Source organism: Musa acuminata, chromosome BXJ3-7 (genome assembly GCF_036884655.1).
Source record: "Musa acuminata AAA Group cultivar baxijiao chromosome BXJ3-7, Cavendish_Baxijiao_AAA, whole genome shotgun sequence".
Classification (NCBI taxonomy): domain Eukaryota; kingdom Viridiplantae; phylum Streptophyta; class Magnoliopsida; order Zingiberales; family Musaceae; genus Musa; species Musa acuminata.
In genome coordinates, this window is record NC_088355.1 from 13,196,452 (window position 1) to 13,223,359 (window position 26,908).

The following is a 26,908-nucleotide window of genomic DNA, read 5'->3' on the forward strand; positions in this document are numbered from 1 at the left end:
CATGCAATCAAATGACACGTAAATTAACAGGGAAACTATAACCGATGTCTGACAAGTGTTTCGAAGCTGGAACTCCCGACCCCTCCGCTTGAAGTCAAACGCCTGGCGCAAGAAAATTTAACGGCGGCAGTCAACGGCGATTAGGCAGCCACCCTCACGCCTGCCTTTCGAGGTCTCGTTTTAAAACCCTGGCGGTGTAGCAAACATAGCTCTCACACCATCCATTTCTCCCACCACCATGGCCACGCTTCTCTTTCTATCCCTCGTCTTGTCAGCCTTTGCCATGGCAAGCGCCGCCGCCCCACTCCAAGGCGCCTCCAGGGACCGCGCCGCCCTCCTCTCCTTCGCCTCCGCCATCTCGTCCGACCCCAGCGGCGCGCTTGCAGGCTGGGTCTCCCTCGGCTCCGACGCGTGCAACTGGACCGGCGTCACGTGCCACCGCCTCAAGAAGCGCGTGGTGCAACTGGACCTCAGCGGAAGGGGCCTCCGCGGGGTCATCTCGCCGGCGATCGGCAACCTCTCGTTCCTCGTGGTGCTCGACCTCTCGGGGAATTCCCTTTCCGGGACCATTCCACCGGAGATCGGATGCCTCTCTCGCCTGCAGCAGTTGAGCCTGTCGAAGAACTTCCTCGTCGGGTCCATTCCCGTCGAGCTTGGGTTCCTCCGCCAGTTGATATACCTCGACTTGGACAGCAACCGGCTCTCCGGCCGCTCGCCGAGGACCCTCTTCTGCAACTGCACCTCGTTGCAGTACGTGGATCTCTCGAACAACTCTCTCTCCGGGAAAATCCCTCTGGCCGATGAATGCCGGCTCCCCGACCTGAGATTCCTCCTCCTGTGGTCCAACAACTTCGAGGGACCGATCCCGACCGCCTTATCCAACTCTTCCATGCTTGCATGGATCGACTTCGAGTCTAATTACCTGAGTGGAGCGCTGCCATCTACCATTTTCGATAAGATGCCGTTCCTCCAGTTCCTGTATCTGTCATACAATAACCTGTCAAGCCATGACACCACCACTGACCTCACTCCCTTCTTTGCTTCCTTAAGGAACTGCTCCCACTTACAGGAGCTTGAGCTCGCCGGAAACAATCTGGGAGGCCACATACCACCGCTCATTGGTGATATCTCAATCAATCTCGTTCAACTTCACCTCGATGATAACGCCATCTCCGGTCCAATCCCTCCCAACATATCGAATCTAGTCAACTTGACCTACTTGAACCTGTCCTACAACTACTTGAATGGTTCCATACCGCCGGACTTATCTCGGTTGAGGAAGCTAGAGAGAGTGTACTTGTCCAACAACTTGCTCTCTGGTGACATCCCACCATCTCTTGGAGGAATCCCGCGCTTGGGTCTTCTTGACATATCAGCAAATAGGCTTACAGGGTCGGTTCCTGACAGCCTGTCCGATCTGTCGCAGCTACGAAGGCTGATGCTTCACAAAAACCACCTCTCCGGCAGAATCCCGGCGAGCCTTGGCAACTGTATAAATCTGGAGATACTGGATCTTTCGTATAATCGATTGACAGGGAGGATTCCGAGTGATGTCGCGGCGCTGAGCAGCTTGAAGTTGTATCTGAACGTGTCTTCCAATCTCTTGGAGGGTCCGCTTCCAATGGAGCTCAGTAAAATGGACATGATATTGGCTCTGGACTTGTCGTCCAACAACTTCTCCGGAGCAATCCCTTCTCAGCTCGGCAGCTGCGTCGCGCTCGAGTATCTCAACCTCTCCGGGAATGCGTTGCAAGGCACACTCCCGAGTTCTGTGGGAGCTTTGCCTTATCTCCAAGTGCTCGATCTCTCCTCCAACCGGTTGTCAGGCATCATGCCCGAGTCACTGCAAGCATCTGCCTCGCTGAAACACTTCAACATCTCCTTCAACAACTTCTCCGGAGCTATACCAACCGAAGGTCTATTTGCTTCGCTTACCGCAGACTCCTTCCGAGGCAATCCAGGTCTGTGTGGGTCTATTGTCGGCATGCCCTCATGCGGAACGAAGCCAGCTCGCTGGTCCATTGCCTTGCCGATACTTCTCACCGTGATCGGCACCACTTGCATCATCTGCCTCCTCGCTTATTCACTGGTCAGGAAATCAAGAACGTGTTGGTGTTCACACCGGACATCTCATCGCCAGTCGCTGATCGCTGCGGAAGAACAGAAGCAGCAGCACCCAAGGATCTCCTACCGGCAACTCGTCGAAGCCACCGAGGGTTTCGCAGAGTCGAACTTGGTGGGCGGCGGCAGGTTCGGACATGTGTACAAGGGTACTCTGCCAGATGAAACGAGGATCGCAGTGAAAGTATTGGATCCAAAGTGTGGCGTAGAGATATCAGGGAGCTTCAAGAGGGAGTGCCAGGTGCTGAAGAGGACCAGGCACAGGAACCTAATCAGAGTGATAACAGCTTGCAGCAAACCTGATTTCAAGGCTCTCGTTCTTCCGTTGATGCCCAATGGGAGCCTCGAGAAGTACTTGAATCCTCCCATTGAATCGACTCCTGGTCTAACCCTGATTCAGGTGATAAGCATCTTGAGTGATGTAGCTGAAGGAATGGCCTATCTACATCACTATGCTCCTTTTAGGGTCATACATTGCGATCTTAAACCCAGCAACGTTCTTTTGGATGAAGACATGACAGCACTGGTATCAGATTTCGGGATCTCAAAACTGGTGAGCGGCGTTAACGAAGACTGCATCGACGACCCCGAATCATCTGGGTTTCATTCTATCACCGGACTACTGCAAGGCTCGGTTGGATATATTGCACCAGGTACGTAGTATTAAGTATACCTCTCTCTCTCTCTCTCTCTCTCTCTCTCTCTCTCTCTCTCTTAGATGCTTGACAGTGTTCTCTTGAACGCAGAATATGGGTTGGGAGGGCATCCTTCGACACAGGGCGATGTCTACAGTTTCGGGGTTCTACTTCTAGAGATGATCACAGGGAAGAGGCCTACGGACGTGATCTTTCACGAGGGACTCACCCTGCATGACTGGGTGAAGGGTCACTACCCACGTAACATAGAGGTCATCACATCACGGGCACCGTTGGGGCAGTACCGCTCTACCTCAGTCGACCACAAGAAGCTGCCGAGAGACGTGATGGCAGAGCTGATAGAGCTGGGGATCGTTTGCACGCAGTTATCTCCGTCGATGAGGCCGACCATGATCGATGTCGCCCACGAGATCTGTCTTCTGAAACAAGATCTCGCCCGACACGGCGTTGAGGATGACACCGGATGCTGTTCGACGCCCAACTCATCTTTCTGACGCCATTAAATATGGTAAAGGCAGACAGCACTTGATCACCATAGAGACCTGTGAATGGTGGCTGCAGCATTAAAATAGTTGCTCATCCATCCATCCATCCATCCTCAAAGAATAATACACTTTGGAGTTTGGTAAGCACCGTCAGTGACCTCAAATATAAACTATGGACAGAGAGTCCGTAGTTTGGCGAGCACTCAGGTGTTCTGAAACACCAGTCATGGAACATTGTATGTAGCCACTGTTTTATAAAGCTGGCCACCTTCAAATAACATCCTATAGTGTTGTTTCTTGTTTGTGCATGTCTTCTTGGTGAAGTACTACTGGTAATGTCAGTGTTCTTTATGGCTCTCAACACAGAGCTTTCTTTATATGTTTGCCGGTCAAATGTAAATGGATAAGCTTTTGCTCTATTGGTAAACTTTCTTGCATGTATCATTAAGCTTTTTATATGGTTCTTTTAACACTGCTTAGTAATCAGAGTCAGTTGTTCAGGAAACAAATTTTTAGTCTTCTGCATGTATCATTAAGCTTTTATAAATGGTTCTTTAACACTGGTTAGTGATCAGAGTCAGTTGTACAGTAAAGCAATTATTAGTCTTCTGCATTAAAACAAAGCATAAAATTAGCTTGAATGAAGTCAGAGGACTGAAGTTTCACCATAGTTTGGTCTGTAGCATGACCCTGATTAATGAGAGACAGTGACAGACTTGAGTAACTGCAGTGATAATTGACTTAGTCAAATCCTCTCTTTCTTATTCTGCATGCAAAATAATTAGAGCCAATTTTAAGCTCCTGATTCCTAGCTAGAGTGAGATGACATCCAATCTTAAATGTCAAATGATAGAACTTATTTCTGATGACCATGGAAATGATTCTTCTCAATGAACTATGTAACAACTGGGCAAAGTGGCAAACCTCTCTTCAGGAAATGATCAAAGAGAAGAACCAAAAACAACATAGAGGCCTTTTCTTTCTCTTTGAGCAGAGAAAATATCACATCCTGGATTTTTTTTTTTTTTTTTTCACATGGGTCAAATAAATAAACATCACTTTATTCATCGTCTATAACCATTTATTACAATTCATTTATTTATCAAATTACAAATAGAAAAATTAACTTCAAGAGTCATCCAAGTGGCTCTACCTAGCGGTAGAGGAAGGTTTGCTCTCCATTGGAATCCGATTTAGTACTAGAGGGAGGCTGCTCTGAAAATAAAAAAAAAAGAAAATTCAGCAATGCTGAGTAGGAACCCCAAAAGTCAAATCAAAATAAATACATGATCGAAATTCAATCAATCATCCCATTAGCGTATATCAAGTACCCGAAGGAGCATTCCCCCAACAGCGGATGGAGAGACTTTATCCTACGGGATGAGTTTGTGTTCTCCCAACAGCGGATGGAGGCAAACTCATATCACACTCCCAACAGCGGATGGAGTGGTGTCCCACACCCGCCAAAGTGGGGACACGTTCCTCCCAACAGCGGATGGAGGAACCGTCCAACCGCCACGTCTGACGGCCCGCTAATCCCCGAAGGGAATCGCCCTACTTGCTCTCGGTAGGAATATAATCTCACACTGGTCATATCCATTTCGGGATGAAATAACATATTTAAAACATCTCTTTCAAAAATCATCAATATCAAATAATATAAATTAACCCTCAATTGACTTGAACTCTAGTTTAATCGATTCAATTGAACTCGATTTACTAGAGCCTAACTGAACTGATCTCTAATCCTTATTTAACTGGTCTAGAACCACCCTAGACTAGTATAATTTAGACCAGATTAAGTTCAATTTAGGTTAAACTAACTTGAATAAGTCAATCAATTCGGAATCACCCTGAATTGATCTAGACTAATCAAGTCTAGTTTAATTCAATCAATATTTGGGCTCAAGTTCAACAATAATATTGGGCTAGATTGAGCCAGTCCATCTACTGGTCATGTGCATTATACATGATTGAGCATACATTACATAAAACTGGCCCAGCCCTAGCTCATGGACTAGTCATAGCATATACCCATTAACAACATAAATGAAAACATAATAATGCATTAAAAGATAGATGAGGAGAAAAGCTTTAATACAAAGAAATAACATTCTCAATTTGACTAGAAATCATAAGACATTAAAAGAGGGACTAGGAGATAAGTTTTAACACAAGAAAATAGCTTTCTAAATTCAAATAAAAATCATGTTTTCAACACATAAAATTTCAACATATTCTAGTCATATTTTAAATCATTCAGAATAATATATTTTAAATTTCAGATCAAAGAATATCAAAAAAGGATTTTAGATAACATATTCTAGTCTAACAAGATTTTAATCCAGATAAGATTAAAGATAAACTATAATACATAAAATATATCATATAAAACATATATCTTTTTAACATATTTAATTCTACAATAAAAACCTTAATCATGGGTCAAAGAATATTATGAAAACTTTAACTGATTACTTTAATACAAAAAATTTGACATTTAAAGAATTGATACATATTTTTGAAAGTATAAAACTTTCCACATTTAAAGAATCAAAATAAAAGCTAAAACTTTTAAATTTAAGAAAGGTAGGGAAACCTACCTCTTGTCAACATGGTGTAACTCCTCGTTCTTTTGTCAATATGGTGTAACTCCTCGTTCCTCCCGCTGCTAGGCTCGACTAGGTGAGGAACGAAGGAGAGAGATCCCTCCCCTTTAAATAGGAGGAGGTGAGCCTCTATTAAGGGAAATAAATTTTAATTTTCGTATTTATTTAATATAAATTATTTTTATTTAGTATACTAACAAATATGATATCATCATATTTGGAATACTTACTAGTTATTTCCTTAATTCATATCAACAAACAAGGAAGTAGATTAAGATTTCCTTAAATTATAATAACAAGTAAGGAAAGAAAATCAATTCCTAACTTAAATATTTGATGTGATTACATTTCTCCCCTCCTATAGGAAATTTGGTCCTCAAATTTAGCTTACCTTAATATAATAGATGAGGATACTGCTCTCGTATATCTTCTTCTCTTTCCCATGTTGCCTCTTGGTCTGAATGGTGTTGCCAACAAATCTTTACCAAATGTATAATTTTGTTCGTTAGAACATGTTCTTTTTTTTCCAAGATCTGGGTTGGTTGTTATCTAAAAGTGGCATCATCTCGTAATTATAGAGGTTGGTAAGATATGACATGTGATGGATCCCTGATATATCTTCGAAGCATTGACACGTGGAATACATCATGAATGCTAGCCAAAGCCGGGGGCAATGTCAATCTGTATGCTACAGGCCCAACCTTTTGTAAGATCTCAAATGGCCAATAAATCTTGGGGCTAACTTCCCCCTTTGACCACACCTCATAACTACCTTGGTTGGCGACACCTTTAAGAAAACATGCTCACCAATTTCGAACTCTAGATCTCTTCGCCTTCGATCTGCATAACTTTTCTGATGACTTTAAGCGGTTAATAATCTTTGACGTATAATTCGAATATTATCAGTATCTTTTTGAATTAATTGAGGCCCCAAAAGCTTCTGTTCTCCTACCTCATCCCAATATACAGGTGATATGCACTTTCTTCCATAAAGAGCTTCAAATGGAGCATCTGTATGCTAGAGTGATAACTATTATTATAAGAAAACTCAATTAGATGCAAGTCCAAAGCACATGCTCTTAAGAGGTCTTCAAGAGTTTGTATTGTCCTTTCAGATTGGCCATCAGTTTGGGGGTGAAAAGCTGTACTAAACTTTAACTGCGTGCCCAAAGATTTTTTGTAGACTTCCCCAAAATTTAGAGGTGAATCTTGGATCTCTATTTGAGATAATGCTAACTGGCACCCCATGATATCGAATAATTTCCTTAATATATAAGCTTGCTAGTTTATCCAATGAATACTTTTTGTTAATAGGAAGGAAGTGAGCAGATTTAGTAAGTCTGTCTACTATTACCCAAATTCCGTCATATCCTTTCACAGTCTTGGGTAATCCTGTCACAAAATCCATAGTGACTTGCTCCCACTTCCATTCAGGAATTGAAATCCTTTGCAACTTTCCCGCAGGTACTCGATGTTCTATCTTCACCTGTTGACATATCAGACATTTAGAGACAAACTTTGCTATATCTCTCTTCATACCACGCCACCAATAGTTTTGGCATAAATCTCGATACATCTTAGTAGTCCCGGGATGGATGTTAAATTTTGATCTATGTGCCTCATCCAATAATTGCATCTTTACTGGATGACTTTCGGGAACACAAAGTCGATTATGGAATGTAATAGAACCATCTTCGGCTTGGAGGAATTCAGGTCTAGATCCTTGAGCTATGTCCTTAACTATCATTTGAAGATATGTATCTTCCTTCTGACTTTCTTTAACCTTTTCCACCAAATATGATTGTGCCATCAGACACGCAAGAAAACCTTTATTTGTCTCCGATAAAAGTTTAAGTTTTAAGTCTGTCAACTCCGTCATCATAGAATTCCTTTGAATATTCATATAGGCTACAAGACTATAGGTATTTCTGCTTAAGGCATCAGCAACTACATTAGCTTTCCCAGGATGGTAGTTGATATTAAAATCATAATCCTTTAGAAAGTCCAACCACCTTCTTTGTCTCATATTTAAATCTTTCTGTGTGAAAATATATTTGAGACTCTTATGATCCGTGAAGATTTCAAAAGTCTGTCCATAGAGATAATGCCTCCAAATTTTCAGTGCAGAAATGATAGCTGCTAACTCTAAGTCATGAGTAGGATAGTTCTTCTCACGAGGCTTTAATTGCCTCGATGCATAAGCAACTACCCTCTCGTTTTGCATTAGAACGCAATCAAGCCCTTGTAGTGAGGCGTCGCTATACACTACAAAACCTTCTCCCCCCGAAGGAATCACCAATATAGGAGCACTGGTTAATTCCTTCTTCAATTCTTGAAAACTTTGTTGACATTTATCATCCCACATGAACTTTATATTCTTTTGTGTCAATCTGGTCAATGGTGCTACTATTTTTGAAAAGTCTTCTACGAATCTTCTATAGTATCCAACCAAACCTAAAAAGCTTCTAATCTCTGAAACATTAGAAGGTTGCTTCCATTTTATCACGGCTTCAATCTTATGAGGGTCAATAGATATACCAGCACTTGAAATTACATGACCGAGAAACATAATTTCGTTGAGCTAGAAGTTGCTCTTGCTTAGTTTGGCATATAGTCTCTCTTGCCTTTGGACTTCCAAAACTATCTTAAGATGGTGTTCATGCTCTGCTATGCTTTTAGAGTAGATCAAGATATCATCAATGAACACAATTACAAATTTATCAAGATAAGGGTGGAACACCCTATTCATAAGATCCATGAAGGCAGTCGGTGCATTTGTGAGTCCAAAAGGCATTACTAAGAATTCATAATGACCATATCTTGTTCTAAAAGCAGTTTTTTTTTTTTTTTTTTTTTTTTACGTCTCCTTCTCTTATCTTCGATGATACCCAAATCTTAAATCAATTTTCGAGTATACCTGAGTACCTTGAAGTTGATCAAATAGGTCATCTATTCGGAGAAGGGGATATGTATTCTTTATGGTCACTTGATTGAGTTGTCTATAATCGATGCATAGTCGCATAGATCCATCTTTCTTCTTCACAAATAAGATAGGGGCACCCCAAGGTGATACACTGGATCGAATAAAACCCTTCTCCAAATGCTCTTGGATCTGTTTCTTTAACTCCTCCAACTCAATTGGTGCCATTCTATACGGAGGTTTAAAAATAGGTGCAGTGCCAGGTAGAAGATCAATTGTAAATTCAATCTATCTATTTGGTAGTAGTGCAAGTAGATTTTCGGGAAAAACATCTAGAAAATCCCGTACAATGGGGATGTCCTTTAATACTGGCTTCTTAGATTCTTCTAAAAAAAATAAAGGTCAAGTATCCATGACATCCTTTGAGTAATAATTGGGTGGCACTCAAAGCTGAAATAATATAAGGGAATATTTCCTGAATCCCAATGAACTTGAAAGATGGTTTATCTAAGGGTGAAAAAGTAATAGTCTTCCGGAAACAATCGACACTTGCATGGTATGTTGAAAGTCAGTCCATACCCAAGATAGCATCGAAATCTTGAAATTCTAGTATAATAAGATCTACTAGAAAATCATGACCTTTAATAGTAATAACACAATTTATATATATCTGATCAACTGTCAAAGAGTTTCCAACTTATTATTTGTATGAACACCTCTCCGAGTGTGTACACTAGTAGCATTGCGACCATGAGCACCCCGAGTGATAAAAGCACTAATATTTGGAATTTACTCTATTACTCTTATAATAGGTTAAAAACAATCATTGGTTAAAGTCAATCAAGGGACCTAATACACCTACAGGCCCTAGACCATGCTCTGATACCATAAAAATTGTCACATCCTGGATTTTTTTTTTTTTTCACACAGGCCAAATAAATAAACATCACTTTATTCATCATCTATAACCATTTATTACAATTCATTTATTCATCAAATTACAAATAGAAAAGTTAACTTCAAGAGTCATCCAAGTGGCTCTACCTAGCGGTAGAGGAAGGTTCGCTCTCCATTGGAATCCAATTTAGTACTAGAGGGAGGCTGCTCTGAAAATCAAAATCAAAGAAAATTCAGCAATGCTGAGTAGGAACCCCAAAAGTCAAATCAAAATAAATACATGATCGAAATTCAATCAATCATCCCATTGGCGTATATCAAGTACCCGAAGGAGCACTCCCCCAACAGCGGATGGAGAGGCTTTATCCTACGGGATGAGTTTGTGTTCTCCCAACAGCGGATGGAGGCAAACTCATATCACACTCCCAACAGCGGATGGAGTGGTGTTCCACACCCGCCAAAGTGGGAACACGTTCCTCCCAACAACGGATGGAGGAACCGTCTAGCCGCCACGTCTGACGGCCCGCTAATCCCCGAAGGGAATCGCCCTACCTGCTCTCGGCAGGAATATAATCTCACACTGGTCATATCCATTTCGGGATGAAATAACATATTTAAAACATCTCTTTCAAAAATCATCAATATCAAATAATATAAATTAACCCTCAATTGACTTGAACTCTAGTTTAATCGATTCAATTGAACTCGATTTACTAGAGCCTAATATCTCTAATCCTTATTTAACTAGTCTGGAACCACCCTAGACTAGTATAATTTAGACTAGATTAAGTTCAATTTAGGTTAAACTAACTTGAATAAGTCAATCAATTCGGAATCACCCTGAATTGATCTAGACTAATCAAGTCTAGTTTAATTCAATCAATATTTGGGCTCAAGTTCAACAATAATATTGGGCTAGATTGAGACAGTCCATCTACTGGTCATGTGCATTATACATGATTGAGCATGCATTACATAAAACTGGCCCAGCCCTGGCCCATGGACTAGTCATAGCATATACCCATTAACAACATAAATGAAAACATAATAATGCATTAAAAGATAGATGAGGAGAAAAGCTTTAATACAAAGAAATAACATTCTCAATTTAACTAGAAATCATAAGACATTAAAAGAGGGACCAGGAGATAAGTTTTAACACAAGGAAATAGCTTTCTAAATTCAAATAAAAATCATGTTTTCAACACATAAAATTTTAACATATTCTAATCATATTTTAAATCATTCAGAATAATATATTTTAAATTTCAGATCAAAGAATATCAAAAAAGGATTTTAGATAACATATTCTAGTCTATCTGGATTTTAATCCAGATAAGATTAAAGATAAACTATAATACATAAAATATATCATATAAAACATATACCTTTTTAACATATTTAATTCTACAATAAAAACCTTAATCATGGGTCAAAGAATATTATGAAAACTTTAACTGATTACTTTAATAAAAAAATTTGACATTTAAAGAATTGATACATTTAAAGAATCAAAATAAAAGCTAAAACTTTTAAATTTAAGAAAGGTAGGGAAACCTACCTCTTGTCAACGGGGTGTAACTCCTCGTTCTCTTGTCAATAGAGTGTAACTCCTCATTCCTCTCGTTGCCAAGCTCGACTAGGTGAGGAACGAAGGAGAGAGATCCCTCCCCTTTAAATAGGAGGAGGTGAGCCTATATTAAGGGAAATAAATTTTAATTTTCGTATTTATTTAATATAAATTATTTTCATTTAATATACTAACAAATATGATATCATCATATTTGGAATACTTACTGGTTATTTCCTTAATTCATATCAATAAACAAGGAAGTAGATTAAGATTTCCTTAAATTATAATAACAAGTAAGGAAAGAAAATCAATTTCTAACTTAAATATTTGATGTGATTACAAAAAAACATGGATGATTAGCCTACAATATTATCTTTTATGAGAAGCAACATGTAGTTAGAAATTTACATGAATATGATCCAATTTGATTTCATTCTTCTGTAATATGAATGCAACTACATGAATTTAGAGTTAATCCCATTTGTGCCGGTCTCAATTCAGTTCTTCGGACTTGATGTAGCATCTATCCCAGATGAAGGTTTAACAGTTTAGTGTCTACAACTTTTTGTTTGCAATAAACTTAAGCCATTATACCAATGTCAAAAGCTATAAACATATATCAGACCATTGTTAAAAGGTTCAAATGAACTGATGATTAAGCTATTCAAAGATCCAAAAAGAAGAATATAATAGGAATCCTGATGTCCATAGCACCAGATTGCTGTTTCAATCTTGCCTTGACCAATAGAAAGCAATCACAATGTCATTGAACTTTACACTCAGATAATAGCCTATATGCAAGGCAACCTAAATGCAATGTGGTGGCCAACAGAGTCTCCTAGAGATACTGGTCTCAGCAGGTACTTCACTAGGCATACTTGCATCTGAAAAGCTTCAGCTTTAGTGGAGTGATGATTTTAATCACTGACAAATCTCGTATCTGTCTCTAAAAAGTGATCTACTTGATCACAACCCATTAGATAACACTATCACTCACTTTGAACTTAATTCTTTAACTAGAAAGTAAAGTGAGAAGATACACTAGTAGATTTTCAATGATGTAGACATGGGACAACATAAATTACCACTTCAGCATTTCTTCTTGGAATTCTTGAAGAACTGCATCAACAACTTCCACAGCTATTGCCCATCACACTCTTTTGAGTCCAAGAAATCTGCATCATTCTATATGTCATGAAGTTTGTGGTATGAATCACTCTATTGAGCTCATCAAAGTATTTTATGTTGATAATTACCTCAAGCATCAATTTTTCCAAAAGCCAGCAAACTGCTATAATATTTTTGAGAAACACATCATTCTCATCCACCTCTCTCAACACTAAGTTCCTATATGGCTGCACTGTCTTGGTTGAACTACCACCTCAAGTTAAATCCACAAAGAACAGAATCTCTCTCCACGATCACACAGCCAGTCACCCTCTTTGGCAACCATTTTCCCTTATAATTCATCTACATCTTCCATTCAGTGACTTCTTTTGGTTTACATCTTCTACATAATCCTTCTCGAGAGAGAAACTATCTATCTGCAGTACTGATGAAGTGAAGAGATGATGAAAGTACAACAAACATATCATATTCAAAGTTACAAACTAGGCCTCTTTTACCATCCTCTACATGTAAGGCTGATATCTCTCACGCATGTCAATCAAGCCCATCTTTGTCCTCTTCCTCCTCCTCCAACACTTTTGTCATATCTCAAAGCTGCCCACTCCTCACAACTCACAAGCAGTGAGGACATGGGGAATTCTACTGCTAACACAATTCCTGGTTCTATTGGATGCATACAATCAGGTATGCATCCCTGTTCAAATATCTGTTCACTTCCCAAGTATATTTGTTTGTAATATACTCTCTCTTTTGGTGCTCGTGGATGGACTGTGTCCAACACCCAAACTTACTTTATGAGAAGCACAATCCAATCATCATGATAACCAGCAAACAATTTGGCCAGAGTAGTGCAGAGATAGAATGGCACTTCTAAAAGGTCCATCTAATCATCATGTTAACCTTCTGTCATCTAATCAATGCCCATTACTAAAGAGGATCAACACTATGAACTCCACTGAGACAAGTAGTAAAGTGCAATGGAACTCTACCACCATCAGATAGCCAAAATGTAAACAAACATTGCAATCAAGAATCTCCAACACCAATTGCAGAAAAGCATATACACATTTAATGCTCAGCTCAAGGATATTCCATCATAATTCCACCACTAAGCATGTTCATAATCCAATCATAATAGGATAAAATGCAGTTCCTTTTACCTTGAAAGTATATATCCCATCCATATATTATCAACAAATAAAGCTGGACGGAAGAAAGAGATGGAGCACTACAATTGCTTTATCCATTACAAGTTCGAGCAATTCAGGAAGGTGACAAATTCCATCCGGTAGTGGAGAACTAAAGAAAGATGGCCCCGTACACTTTTGTGCCTTCTTTTTCTTGATGGACTGAGAGCTGAAAAGGTGAAGTCTCTGCTCACAGAACAATGGTGGGATCAGCACCTGACAAGTACTACAAGCAAGGGAAGACGTGGGATAAATATTACCACATGAAGTGGGATACAAACCTCAGGGGGCAGTATGTGCTGTTGCTAATGGTGAGATCAGCTGTGACCGGATGTCTGCATTCTGAACACTAGATAGAAACAAATGAACGAGAGAAGAATGATCTGGATGCAACTTGGAATTGTTGAAGGTGACATGACTACACTTAGGTGCAGATATTATGCTTAATGGTCAGGTCTCAAGGTGCAACCTACCTGCTATTTGCTACAGTGTTTCTCTACATGAGCCATGAACATATATGACAAATGAAGAGTCTCTCTCTCTCTCTCTCTCTCTCTCTCTCTCTCTCTCTCTCTCTTTCTTAGATTTGTTCTTCCATTCTTTCCATTTGGAGGATCTCATCTCTCCTGCAATTCCTAAGCCTTGTCATGTTCACATTCATCTCTTAGCAATTTAACAGTAGTAAACATTGGAGCTATTGTTGCCATTGATAAGTAATATAGAAGAGGTTAAGTCTGCTTGCTATTGTTGCCATTGATAGGAAATATATAAGAAGCTTGTGTTTTAGTTGCTGCAAGAATGTTTTCTCTAATTTTGTGTTCTTTCTTTCTCCTGAAACTTCAACTTGTAGGTGTTCTCTATTCTTACCATGAATGTTCATTATCTATATTTTCTTACTCACGAATGAATAAGACAACACCTCTTTTTTACCCAAAATGAAACAAGAAATTTTATAGACGTTATATTTCCATACTTCATGTAAGAAGGTACCATTTAAATCCATTACATTTGATTGGTATTGAGTCACTCTAAAAATGTCGACCGACATTAAGAACTCAAGTGTGGTGACTCTTTACTTTTTCTGCCCAATATTTTTTATGATGTGTTTACCTTTTCACGAATGCTTCTTCCCTCACATTTATGTTGTCTACCCAACTGGACGTTGAGAACCTAATGTCGATCTTCTTCCCTCACGTTTACCCCTACTTCATATTAGAAAAACCTCTCAAAAGGTGAAATTAGTAATGTAGTGAACAGTTGAGGGAGAATCAGATGAATTTAAACAGTGATATAGCTAGTCAAGCAAAAACAACAGTCACCAGACTAAATCTAGCAGACTTATCAACCGAACAGCAATTATAAACTTCTTGTGATATCTGTATTTGATGTAGAATATATCTTTCCAATATAATTTGCACTCCAGGCTCCAAACTATATTAATAATACATAAGAAAGAGAAAAAAAATATGAGCCACCCTAAATTCTCATCCTTTCCATGAATGAGGGGGGGGGGGGGGAGGGGGACGAACAACAGCACCCTCTATAACCATGTAGTCAGGATGGTTGCATCATATATGAACTAATCTCTGGTTGGAAGAATGAACATTGCCAGAATGACCACCAGCTCAACATAACTAAATTGTGAATGATAGGAACGCCTGTTCTTCAGAAACATAAAACAACAAAATCATTCTCAACAACCATTAGATTATGCCATTCTGAACTGATGTTGCAAGATAAATGATGATTAGTATATAATGAGTGGTTTACCTCAGCAAAGTATACAAGTAATCAGGGAGTTTCAACCAGAAAGTAAAAAAAAAAAAATCTCATGTATATTGCAGAATAAAGAATAGCATTGGTCCTCTTTCATAAACATTAAGCATATTATTTGGGATGCAACTTTAATGGCATGTGACAGGAAAGGTGGCAAATTGTTATCTAATGGCTAGGATGGGACATCTCTATGCACCTTCCACTATGACACTTCTATCAACATTAATTATTATAAATAGCAGCAAGAGCTTACCTCAATAACAGAGATCAACTGGGACTCGTTGTGCTGAAGGCACTTCTTGGACCTGGAACTTTGCAGGTGACATTCTATAGTGTTCAGCTTGTCATAAATGTCCCTCAACAACTTTAACTGTTCGTTGCTCCTTTCAGAATCTTCCATTTTCATAATCTTTTCATATTCAATCTGCTGCAGTTGGAATTTTATATGTTCAAAATCATTCCGCATGATACAGGTTCTATTTATAGAATCCACGAGAACCGAATTATAATTCAACATTTCACCTTTTGTGGGTGCAGACAACTTGTCAGGTTGGCTTGTTGGTGTAGAAATTCCACTACTATGGTCTGAATGTGTGACTACCCTGTCTAGCCAATCATTGTCTCGGGAAGGGGATTCTACTGTATCTTGAGACACTAAATCTTCAGTGCCAACAGAAGTTTTAGACTCTTTTATAGACTCTTCCAAGAAATGCTTGTTAGGTTCTCTACTGGTATGATATTTGTCACTTTCTGGGACTTCAAATATGTCATGGACACATGCCAAATGATTTGCATTTCTCCTTGATTCAATTTGATCATGTGAAATGCTATCCCCAACAGACTCCATGGTATCCACTTGTTTTACAGCTTGCGAATGCAAACTTGAAGCACCTTCAGCATCCAGACAGATCTTAGTTCCACAATTTGAATGGCACAATGCGTCACCAGTCAGAGTTGAATCCTGCGAACAAGATGAAAACTCTTTTCCTGAACTGCGTGGGCTGTTACTTGATGTTGTTTGACACCCATTTCTTCGTGGACTTGATTCATATTTCACTTCTCCATCTACTTCTTCAGAATTATAATCATCCGTTGCAGATTCCCGAAACAAGTTTGGTGTTTCCCTATTCTTGTCACCAAGCTGGTCCGTGTAGTCACCAATCCTTTTCCATTTTGTTTGCTCTGAAAATGCTAGGAGACTATTCTCATTGCCACCAGTCTCACTACACAACTTAACCACTCTTAAAGGAGGCAAAGAGATGTTCCTGCTAATATAGCCATGAAGACCAGTTTTGTCCACTAAAGCACCATCTTCACTTGTTACAACATTTCCAGATCCAAGATCACCAATACCATTACTCAATAACTTGGTCTTATATAACTTAATTTGGTGCTTAAGGATTAAAATCTCAAATTCCTTCTGTTGCATTTCTTCCTCTAGAATAATCAAGGATTGCTCTGCATGATGCATTTTTTCCTCTGCAATTCTCCTGTACTGGCATGCTTCCATCTTCTCTGCTGCCTTTTCTCTCTGAAGTCTCAGAATCACGGATAAAGCTTCATTTGCTGCAGTTGCTGAAGCTTCTCTTTCCTCCTCTAGCTCCATATGAAGTTTTCTTATGATGATATATTGGTGAAGCGCTTCCTTTGTAACTGCAATCTCCCTTTCAGCCATATAATCAATAGGATATAATGTGTCCTACAAATTTGTCAATTCCTCTGAACCTGCATTGGGGCATTGGGTCTGCATCATGAGTGATTTTGTTCATTTTTTTAAATACAAAATAATGGATTTATCAAAAAATTAGAACTTCCGAATGTCAAGTGTCAATATTCCACGATGTGCATGGGAAGAACATGACTAATTTTATTGTCAAAATTTCAGAATCTGCATTTCAACTATTGGAAAATGATCCTCAACCGACTCTTTATGGTGATAGCTACAAGCTGTAAATCCTACCGTATGAGATAACCTACCAATAGTTAAAACAACTAGCAATAGTTGGAGCATAGCCTTATAAACTTAAATCATTATGTGCATTAAAATACCAGACAACTACGAATTCAATATAACCAAAATTCATTACAGTTGACTAAAACTGTTTTCTTCTACTTCACTAGAACAACAAGCAATAGTAATTAATCTATACAACCTTTTCCTGCCAGCCATCTCACCCCATGGTAAATCATCAATATGGGACTACTTAGGTATCACATATGTCCACCAAATGCGGATTTGCCAGCTTTCCAGCACCTTTGATCTTAAGTCAGCTCTACTACAATGGTCATAAATACAATCTGAACCCACTTGGCCTTACTCCCAAAACAAGGATTATTAATGTGGTAAGTGTTGAGAGTCCATAATAAAATGCATGAATATAGTTAATGTGGGAATTATGATTATCCCAAAAACTATAATCTTATCCCTTGCTTTAGCTCCTTATGGATATGACATATATCTCTGTATATCCTTCCAATCCAATTTTATTCTCATCTAATAAATTGGGATATAATTAGTTTAAACAACAGTAACATTTAACAAGCAAAGACTAAGGTCTCACATTTGTTTAGGGGCTGCTAATATGAGATTTTTGATATCTGTACATCAAACCCCCAGCATAAGCAGAAGCATAATCATTTGGAAGTAAATAAAAGTGGGGGAATGCAAAATACAATTGATATGGAAGCCAAACTACAGAAACCTAGACATGTTGTATGCATTTTGTGATTCCCAGTTCAAAATCCTGAAGGGTGACGCTAATAACGAAACTATAGATAGAAGCACTGCGTCTAGGGCTCGTATGTACCTTATCACCCTAATCAGAGGAGTAACTTCGACACTGAACCTTATGGACCCTTCTGCTCCTACTTGGGTTTCTGTAAGATCCAAGAACAACAACCATAAGAATTCTACACATACAAATAAGCAAGCAAACGAGAGAAAAAACGATTCAACAGACCTTCAAAGTTGTAAATGATCGGTCGTGGCATGCAATTGCATCTAGAGCATTGATCTATCAATGTCTAAACGAACCTCCTCCGCTTCTCCGGGCACATTCTTCTTCTGAACACATCTCCTCCTCAGGGAAGAGATGTTATGGAGAAGAGGCGAAGCCAAACGAAGGGCTCACTGGTACCTGCTAAAAGATGCGTTTACCAGCTCGCCGAGGAATCCGATGTGGGATGTCCTCCTCCTATTCCTCCGTTCGCTACGGGAGACCGCTCCTTGTCCGCTCCCTTGAGCCATAGGTGTTGCGGACGCCGTTGGCCCGAGAGAGAGAGGGTTGGGGTCGGCAATGTGGCAGGGGACGACTCCGATCATGGCGGGTGTCCGAGGCTGTTGCTAAGCGTCGAGTGGGGCTCACCACCTGTGCCGGCCCAGATAGGCACCACGCGTCCTCCTACCCTCTTGGAGTCTTGCGGGACCCACTGTGTAGCACCACCTCTAGAGCGAGTGGGTCCCGCAATTCGAAACGCACTGTGTAGCACCATCAATGTGGTGTCGCATGATTCAGAATCGATCAGACATTCCCCCAACAGGAATCTAAGCAGTAAATTACTATTCTCCCTATTTCTCTGGAAACAAAATTATACACTGTTGCAACAATGCTATCAAGAAATCATTGATCTTTACAATGCCATCTGTGATCTAAAATAAAACTTCATTGACTACTATTTATGTGGAAATTGTATCAAATAATAAATAAAACTTTCTGAAGATAATCTACAAAACCATCTAAGTTGGCATATCCATGGATCCATACAACTGCACGTTTACTACTGACTACATGAGACAGAAGATTGTCTTCAAGTTCTATTCCCATTCGTCCTGGTTCAAAAGTACTTATGCTGCAAGGAGTTTCTGGATATCCTTCTGCAACACAAAGTAGTTGTATGAGATGCAAACTTATTGATTAGAAACAAAGAGAGAGATAACAGAGTACAAGAGACAAGAAAAAGAAAGAGGAGAGCAATTTAATGGGACAATAACATGATAATTTTCATTCCAAAATCATTTCATGATGAGTTTTCGTTTTGAAGGACTCTGTTCAAACGTAAGTTGAAGATTATAACTCAATTTACAATTCCAACAGTTCAAAGTTAAGACAACTATCTTTATCCCAGACTATGTTCTGGGATTGCCGACCTTAGTTCCAACAAACACAAATGGAAAAACACATCTGTGTTTTGTGCCCAGAGTAAACATTTTGCTAATCCTTAGTGGATTCTCCAGCACCTGTAATAGTCAGAAGCAACATAGTATATCTAAATGAGTTAAAAGCAAAAAAGTGGTCTTCACAAAGGAACCATCGCTTGTCTCTATGGTGGTATCCTAAACCTCCAGAAACAGAATAATTAAGATAGGTGAGCCTTTATTCTGTGCTCTGCCTTTTTGTGGTTAAGGATTGATTCTTAACTATTAGACTGAAATATAATTTACTGGCATATGCAGATAACATGCTACAATGGTATTAAAAAAAATAATCCCCATGATAGAAATATGTTCGTCCTGGAAAATAACTATAGATATGCACATGCACTTCCATCCAACGATGGATGCTAGACTGGTTCCATAAACTGGTCCGATATTTCAGTTCAAATCAGCAACTTGCATTGAAATTATAAAAAAAAAAAGGAAATTGCAATGAAAGACAAATAGCATTTTTACAAAAAATTGAAGTGATACCTAAAGCTAAAACATCACCCAGGAGATCACAGGAAAATTAAGTACAACATTTTACATCCCTATATCCTTGTGATCTAGCTAGAATAATTCATCTACGTCTTTTTTTTCACTATATCACGAAAGTGCAATCTAAATACCATTATTCATATTAATTTCCAAAGCTTAAGTTGCAAAAGAAGAAACACACACCCAAGTTAATTTTTCAATCATCTACCATTCTTCAGATTGACTACCGACCTTCATGGTGCAACCAACTTTATTCGTTAAGCTTGAGTTGCAAAGTCAAAAACACAAACCAGTACTGAAGTTTCGATCATTCCAAAGCATGTCACAGGAGAAATGATTTGTTTCCAGTACATACACAACATTCTCTCTTTCCTTTTTTGCACTTTCTTTTCAGTTTTAAAATCATTGAATGAAACTAATATACCAGAATTTAGGATATGGATGAAAAAGAAGTTCTATCAATGGAACACCCTGTTATGCAGAGTAAGAATCTAAAAGGAGTGAAAGAAACTGGTACTCAATATCTTATTAGTTATATAGCCAACTTGAGATTATAATTTGTGAAAACAGCTTCACATTTGGCTCTTCATAATGCCCAAAACAGCTAGATTCTGAGCCTATAAGACTGTATATTTTTGTAACCTGTGAATAAACAAGGAGTTAACTAAAGGTATTAGATGGAAAAGGATCTAGTGGTAAAATACACCGCCAGTGAACTAAATAATATTACTAATATTAGACATTCACAGCAAAGGTTTCAATCAGCCACATTCCTTGCTAAGAACTAACTCATCATAATATGGATTTATTTTCTTAAATGAGCACCAAAAGAATAAAAACTGCTAAACGTATCAAAAGAGGAAATTAAATCTGTAAAACAATATTGAGCATCCACATATTAGCTTTATTTGTGTGGCCAACAGTAAAAGTTGCATTCACAGAATCTTATCTTGATAGGAATTTTTTAGGACTAGTATCTGTAGAACAGATTCACTAGAAATTGGGTATTTCTAAGTGTTTGTCACTGTTTTTATGTTTAGTTATGCACTGTACACAAACCTATTTGATCTATCAAGTAATATATGAAAAGTCATCATAACTTATGTTAACCAACAAAATCACAAGAACTAATGAAATCACCATGGTCTATTTCACACACACCTCGATCTGGAAAGGGGAAGTTGTTGGTGGATATCTCTCCACAACTTTCCCATTCTTATCTACCAAGAACTTCTCAAAGTTCCACTTTATAAGATCCCCTAGAAATCCTCCAGCACTAGACTTGAGAAACTGATAAACTGGTGCAGCATTTGGTCCATTAACATCAACCTGTCATGCAGAAAACACTTAGAAAATATAGTTGATATACATGTGCATATATGCCTTTGCATTTTTAGAATGAGAATAAAACATATGGGGGCTATATGGCATGCCTTATCAAAAATAGGAAAATCTGCTTTGAACCTTGTACAGGCAAACTGTTTAATTTCTGAATTTGATCCAGGTTCTTGTCCCCCAAATTGATTGCAAGGGAAGGCCAAAACCTCAAATCCTACATTTAAATTCAGTTAAAAAGGAGGGGAAAAAAATCAAAGAAACAACAGCTAGTATCCCACAGCAAGCAATTCTCTGTTTGCAGCTGAAAAATAGGTCATATACAATTCTCTTCCTGAACAATCTTGCCGAATTATTACAATAAATTTACTAGGTTCATAAACACTTTCTCATGCCTATGGCGTATCCTTCCCATCAATTCTAGAGTTGCTTGAGTAATATAATGAAGCACCTGATATCAAATGTTGCTATGCGCACGTATCTCTGTAAAGGAGAGGACAAATTTACTCAAACTATCCACATCCTATTCAGAGAACTGCCGGATGTAGCATTAGCATTATATGGGATACATCCACTATCATGCAGATGATCTTTCAATGTTCACACAATTGGTGGAGAGAAATCGCTAGGATTACAGTTCCGCATGTCTGCAGTTAAATAGTATGGAAATGAGATGTGATGAATTTATGGTACATGATGCCTATTGAATATGGGAAGTTTCCGATGGGTGCTGGGATGGATAATCAAATGTATACTATATGCAAAGACGTAACACTTTCGTGATTTGAGCCCTATATGCAGGTCACAATGGAGTAACCTAACTAAGGTTCCACGAAACACTTATAAATTAATGTATAGGAACAAAGTAATTTCCATCACCTTTGCTAGGGCTTCACAATTAAATTTCACAAACATGATGCTGTTTCTCTGTACTACAATGATTTGGTTTGGTTATAATCATCATCTTCCTCATAACCATCTTGAAAGGAGTTACTAAAACAGGGTAGCTAAAAAAGAAGTAACAAATATAAGAAAGAAAGAAAAGAAATGCCAAAAAGCTTATTCACTTTACAAATCGAGTATACCTTGGGTCTTGTACTTCTCGTAAATGTGAGAGAGCTCAGAGTAATTTGATGATGTCAATCCACTAAAAATTAGAGCCAGATACAGAATCATTAACATATTCAACAAACTAAAATTTTACTGTAAGTTATACCAAGTACAAGCAATTCAGAAGAAACAAAATTTACCATCTTGAAGCAACGTTAACGATCAACAGAATCTTTCCTTTGAATTTGTTGAGAGAAACATCCTTGCCATCAATATCCTGCGCCAAATATAGACTTCTTCAAGAAATTATACGGGGAAGGAGGTTGGAGAGAGGAGACTACAATTGTATATACCTCAATCTAACATCATCTTTGACAAGGCTGCTTGACCTCCTAACTTCGTATTTATATTTGCTAGCTTTAAATTAATCACTATAACGAATTAAAAAATCATAATTACTTTGCAAATATAACTTCTTTGTCAGCATAACTACTGAGCAAAAGTCCAATTCTTCAGCTCATCTCTTATTCATGAAATCTTTAGTTTCTTTGAAGCATACATGATCGCAGTGATCCTTATTTGCTTACATCAGCAAAGCTTTCAGCTATTCAAATGGACCATCTTATGTTTACTATTATAAAGCAATTTAATCAAAACATATTCAAGACAATTATACCTATACACATTCATTTTCGAGCACAGCAAAAACCTTTTTTGTTTACATACACACAACTGGAAAAGCAAACACCAGAAAATTAAGTGAAACAAGAATCGAACTCCTACCTTCACGGTGAAATCATGGACTCTCTTCTCGGTGGCAGCGGTGGCATAGGCCACACCGGGAGTCCTCCCTGGTCTTCCCACAGATCCAAGGTTTTGACGCAACCGGGAAGGGTGCTTGAGGACCCGAAAGGCGGACGTGGGCAATCCGTCCGAGAACTTAGCAGACAGATGGAGGAACTCCGCCGTGGGGGTTTTCGCTCTCATGTCCTGGAAGCCGGCGTGCAGCGTAGGGTTGGCGTAGAAGAGGGCGGAGGATGCGGCAGCTGCGGAAGCCATTGAATCCAAGTCAGGCCTTCCAGAGACGAAAGCAGAGAGAGAGAGAGAGAGAGAGAGGAGAGTAGAAAGACCGTTTCGTGCTTCGGTGGGGTTTGGGTTCCGATATAAAGAGAGACGCCGTGGATGGGGAGGAGGAGGTGTGCTTCAGCGCAGGCAGAAAAGTCACGCACGTGGCGCGCATCGGGTCGACCACACACAATGGCCTGTCGTAACTCGAGTGCCGATCCGAATCGTAGAGCGTGGGGCTCACCTGATCGCAGCAGACACAAACGTGGCACATCCGAAATGTTTAGAAAAAAGGTGGGGTCCATTTCACGTGGGTGCTGGGATCCGCCACGTCTTGGCTCCGCGGGAGGTGTTCATCCCGCGGAACGGGATACGCGATTGCTGTCGAGGGGGACCCACTGGGATCCGCAATAAGGTTCTGCCGCGCGTCTGGGCGGAGTCGTGGGAGATTCTCGCCACCGCCCTCACGGGTGGCGACCGCGAACTCGTGTGAAGGTAACGTAAAAGCCCGATTCGGGTCACGACCGCCGGGAGATAGAAACACACGTTGTCTCCCGACCCCTTCTGTTCTCAATCTATCTGAACCGTCGCTTTCCTCCCGATCAGCCCCAATCAGTCACCGATCAACGTCTCCCATCTGATCCGATAGGTGGGGGCCCGCAGAGAAGGGAATGGCTGAGATACGAGATAAGGATCGGGAAGTACCGAGATGAGAGAACCGAAGGCAGAACTGTATCCACACACAGGTTGGGAAATATCCTCGGGGAATCCCAAAGGTGTTTGGAAGCCCATATCTACTTCATGTTTATCCACAATTTTGATTCTAAGAAGACTGGAATCCACCGTATCGTATATGATCCATAGAACAATACACAAGGTTTTAAGATATTTGTACATATATAATATAAACAAGTAGTAATATCATAATTATATATTTTATAATATTTATGTGTATTTGATCATTAATTAAAGGTATATGATTGGATCAACATAACCCACTTATCTCCCAGAAGAGTGATAACGTGTAGACGAGCAGAATATAGTTTAATCATCGTGAGCCATATTGATAGATGTAATTTTATCTTCAACTTTCATTTACTAAACTACATATCACTTAATATAGATCTATTAGGACTTAAGTCTAATAATATATGGATGAAATTTTTTTATGTTCAATTGTTGAGAAAAATATTTTTTATAACGATTTGATGATGACGATGAGTTTATCAAGTTTCAATATAAATTGAATTAAGTTGAATTTCGTCACATGTCATATGTGCCATAAATATCCACATTCTGAGATATGTATATATACATATATATAATTAATCCAATTCAGTGACTAATACAAATTTTCTTCATGTTTAAATATATTTTTATTACTTAATTTTACTCATCAATTTACTAATAAAAGTTAATCAAGTGACTTCATAATTATATTCGGAGGGAGAATACCGATTGAATTTTTGGGTGAAAATCTCAATCAATCCCATATACAGAGACTAGATTTCATATTAAGAAAGTATTTTTTTTATTTTTTAATATTTATTAATTTTTAATCAAAATCCCAATACCTATATTTTACCCCACCACTAACCTATCTGTCTGTATAAGGCAATTATATGTCAAATGTAAGATAACAATTTTCAAATATGATCATTACTCCTTGGAATGCATTTATGTAAGAGAAGACCGCTTGTGAGAATAAAAATATGATAAAGCTATATATTGTAGGGGAAAAGAAATATAAATAATACAACATAAAAAAGAGAAACTTGATTACCTCACGAAATGTAATTTAATTTGTTTAAAATGTGACATTATAAATTTTAATTTAAAAGAGAATCCTAACTGTGTGTCCACTTGTAAGAAATTTTCTTTCTTTGGAAAAATTAACTTACTAAAGAAAAAACGTCTAAAAAAGATTTTTTTAAAAAAAATATGATTATTTTCTAGAGGTAAGTCATTAATTTATTATAGAAACACACAAGTTTCCCTGAATAATTAAATTTATTTGATTAGGTTATATCAATAATTAAATTCATCATAATAAAATTTCTTGTCATTCTAGAATAACAAATGCACAATTAGTCAACATAATCTTCAAGTTGGATGAACAAGAACTTTTTTCACGGTTACAAAAATAAAAATATATTTTTGTTAGCAGAGATTCTTAATTTGAATTCATGTTGTTTAGATTGCGTATCTCTACTCACGTGAGTAAATGGATAAATGCTAATTTTTAACGAGAGAAAAAAATTTCCTTTCTCATGTTTATCGTTTTTTTTCAATGACCTTTACGTATCAATTTAGAGAATTTTGAAGTCATTATAGTTTTTTTTTTTAAATTACATATATCCCAATGTGTATCTCACTTTGAGACTCAATAATACACTAAATTAGTACTCTATTTAATGGTTTTTATTGAGACATCTAAATTAGTTACTGTATTGTTCTATAAAGTGACTGATGTAAAGTTTGAGTTCTAAGTGTCTATTTAATATAATGGAAATGTATTCTATTTTTCTAAAAAATAGTTAATTTAATAACTCACTACCACTTATGAACTATAGAGTTATTATCTTATAGGGAAAAAAAAAAAGCTAAATAACAAATAAAAGGGTTAAGCATACCACTATCTTCATCTTCCCAATGCCTTTCCACCCCATTCCATTTCTCTACGTTGACATCGACCTCTACACATCCCCATCATGAACACTTCAATCTTGCACTTTCTTCCTCTTTTACTATCTCCCATACATGAGGTGATTTCATTCCTGAAGATGACGATCTAGAATGGTATAGGCTTTCAAACAAGGAGGGACCCAAATCACATCATCCTCTTCATCATCGGGAAGTCTTGTCATTCTCTTTTCAATTTAAAACATAAGATAAGGAAAAATAAATAAATAAACAAATATATTATTAACTAATTCTTCAAATACTGACAAAGAAAGGCCCATCAATTTTTTTTAATGAATCTAACTTTTTGGAACTACAAAGGAGCCATAAAGAGGAAAGAGGGTTGGTTTAGAATCTTGATTTCCTTATTAAAAGCACATGCAATTAATCTTCTGGCCTTACTAGAAATTTTCTATATGGATGAAGAGAATGCATCATCATAAATGAATTAATAATGCTTCTCTGCTTATTGTCCTTAAAGAGTTTTATTAGTTGCTTGGAGAATTGATCTTCTCACTTGTCATCTTGTTTACAAGAAGAATTCTCAATCTATTCATCTTATTGTTGAATTTGCAGATCACAAGCCTTTGTTGCTCTTAGTAATTAATATATGCAAGTGTAAATGCTTCGATTTGCAACTTTCTTAGACCTCAACAACTGTATAAACAATGCAGAGGATAAATTATGAGGTCCATCCTTTTCAATATAATTCTTTCACTCGTTATTTCCAA

General features: G+C 38.3%; 3 protein-coding genes across 5 annotated transcripts; 1 reads left to right on the forward strand and 2 right to left on the reverse strand.

Moving 5' to 3' along the window:
- Nucleotides 1-229: 229 nt before the first annotated feature.
- LOC135643097 (putative leucine-rich repeat receptor-like serine/threonine-protein kinase At2g24130) lies at nucleotides 230-3,639 on the forward strand. Its single transcript, XM_065159673.1, has 2 exons — nucleotides 230-2,774; nucleotides 2,868-3,639. The coding sequence occupies exons 1-2, from the start codon at nucleotides 239-241 to the stop codon at nucleotides 3,269-3,271; spliced, it is 2,940 nt and encodes a 979-aa protein (XP_065015745.1). The 5' UTR covers nucleotides 230-238; the 3' UTR covers nucleotides 3,272-3,639.
- An 11,275-nt stretch (nucleotides 3,640-14,914) lies between these two features.
- Nucleotides 14,915-18,754, reverse strand: LOC135643376 (uncharacterized). Of its 3 annotated transcripts, none has more exons than XM_065160229.1 (4): nucleotides 18,313-18,754; nucleotides 18,160-18,229; nucleotides 15,606-17,077; nucleotides 14,915-15,234 (listed from the first exon to the last, which is right to left on the reverse strand). In XM_065160229.1, exons 3-4 carry the CDS (start codon nucleotides 17,025-17,027, stop codon nucleotides 15,211-15,213), a joined length of 1,446 nt encoding a protein of 481 aa, XP_065016301.1. In that variant the 5' UTR covers nucleotides 17,028-17,077; nucleotides 18,160-18,229; nucleotides 18,313-18,754; the 3' UTR covers nucleotides 14,915-15,210. The 3 variants fall into 3 exon arrangements, with proteins under 3 accessions (XP_065016301.1, XP_065016300.1, XP_065016302.1); XM_065160228.1 differs by having other exon boundaries at nucleotides 14,915-15,239; XM_065160230.1 differs by lacking the exon at nucleotides 14,915-15,234 and having other exon boundaries at nucleotides 15,644-15,779; nucleotides 15,875-17,077.
- Nucleotides 18,755-18,897: 143 nt separating this feature from the next.
- On the reverse strand, nucleotides 18,898-23,572 carry LOC135643377 (phospholipid hydroperoxide glutathione peroxidase 1, chloroplastic-like). Its single transcript, XM_065160231.1, has 6 exons — nucleotides 23,214-23,572; nucleotides 22,631-22,707; nucleotides 22,466-22,527; nucleotides 21,479-21,597; nucleotides 21,207-21,374; nucleotides 18,898-19,226 (listed from the first exon to the last, which is right to left on the reverse strand). The coding sequence occupies exons 1-6, from the start codon at nucleotides 23,487-23,489 to the stop codon at nucleotides 19,197-19,199; spliced, it is 732 nt and encodes a 243-aa protein (XP_065016303.1). The 5' UTR covers nucleotides 23,490-23,572; the 3' UTR covers nucleotides 18,898-19,196.
- Nucleotides 23,573-26,908: the final 3,336 nt, after the last annotated feature.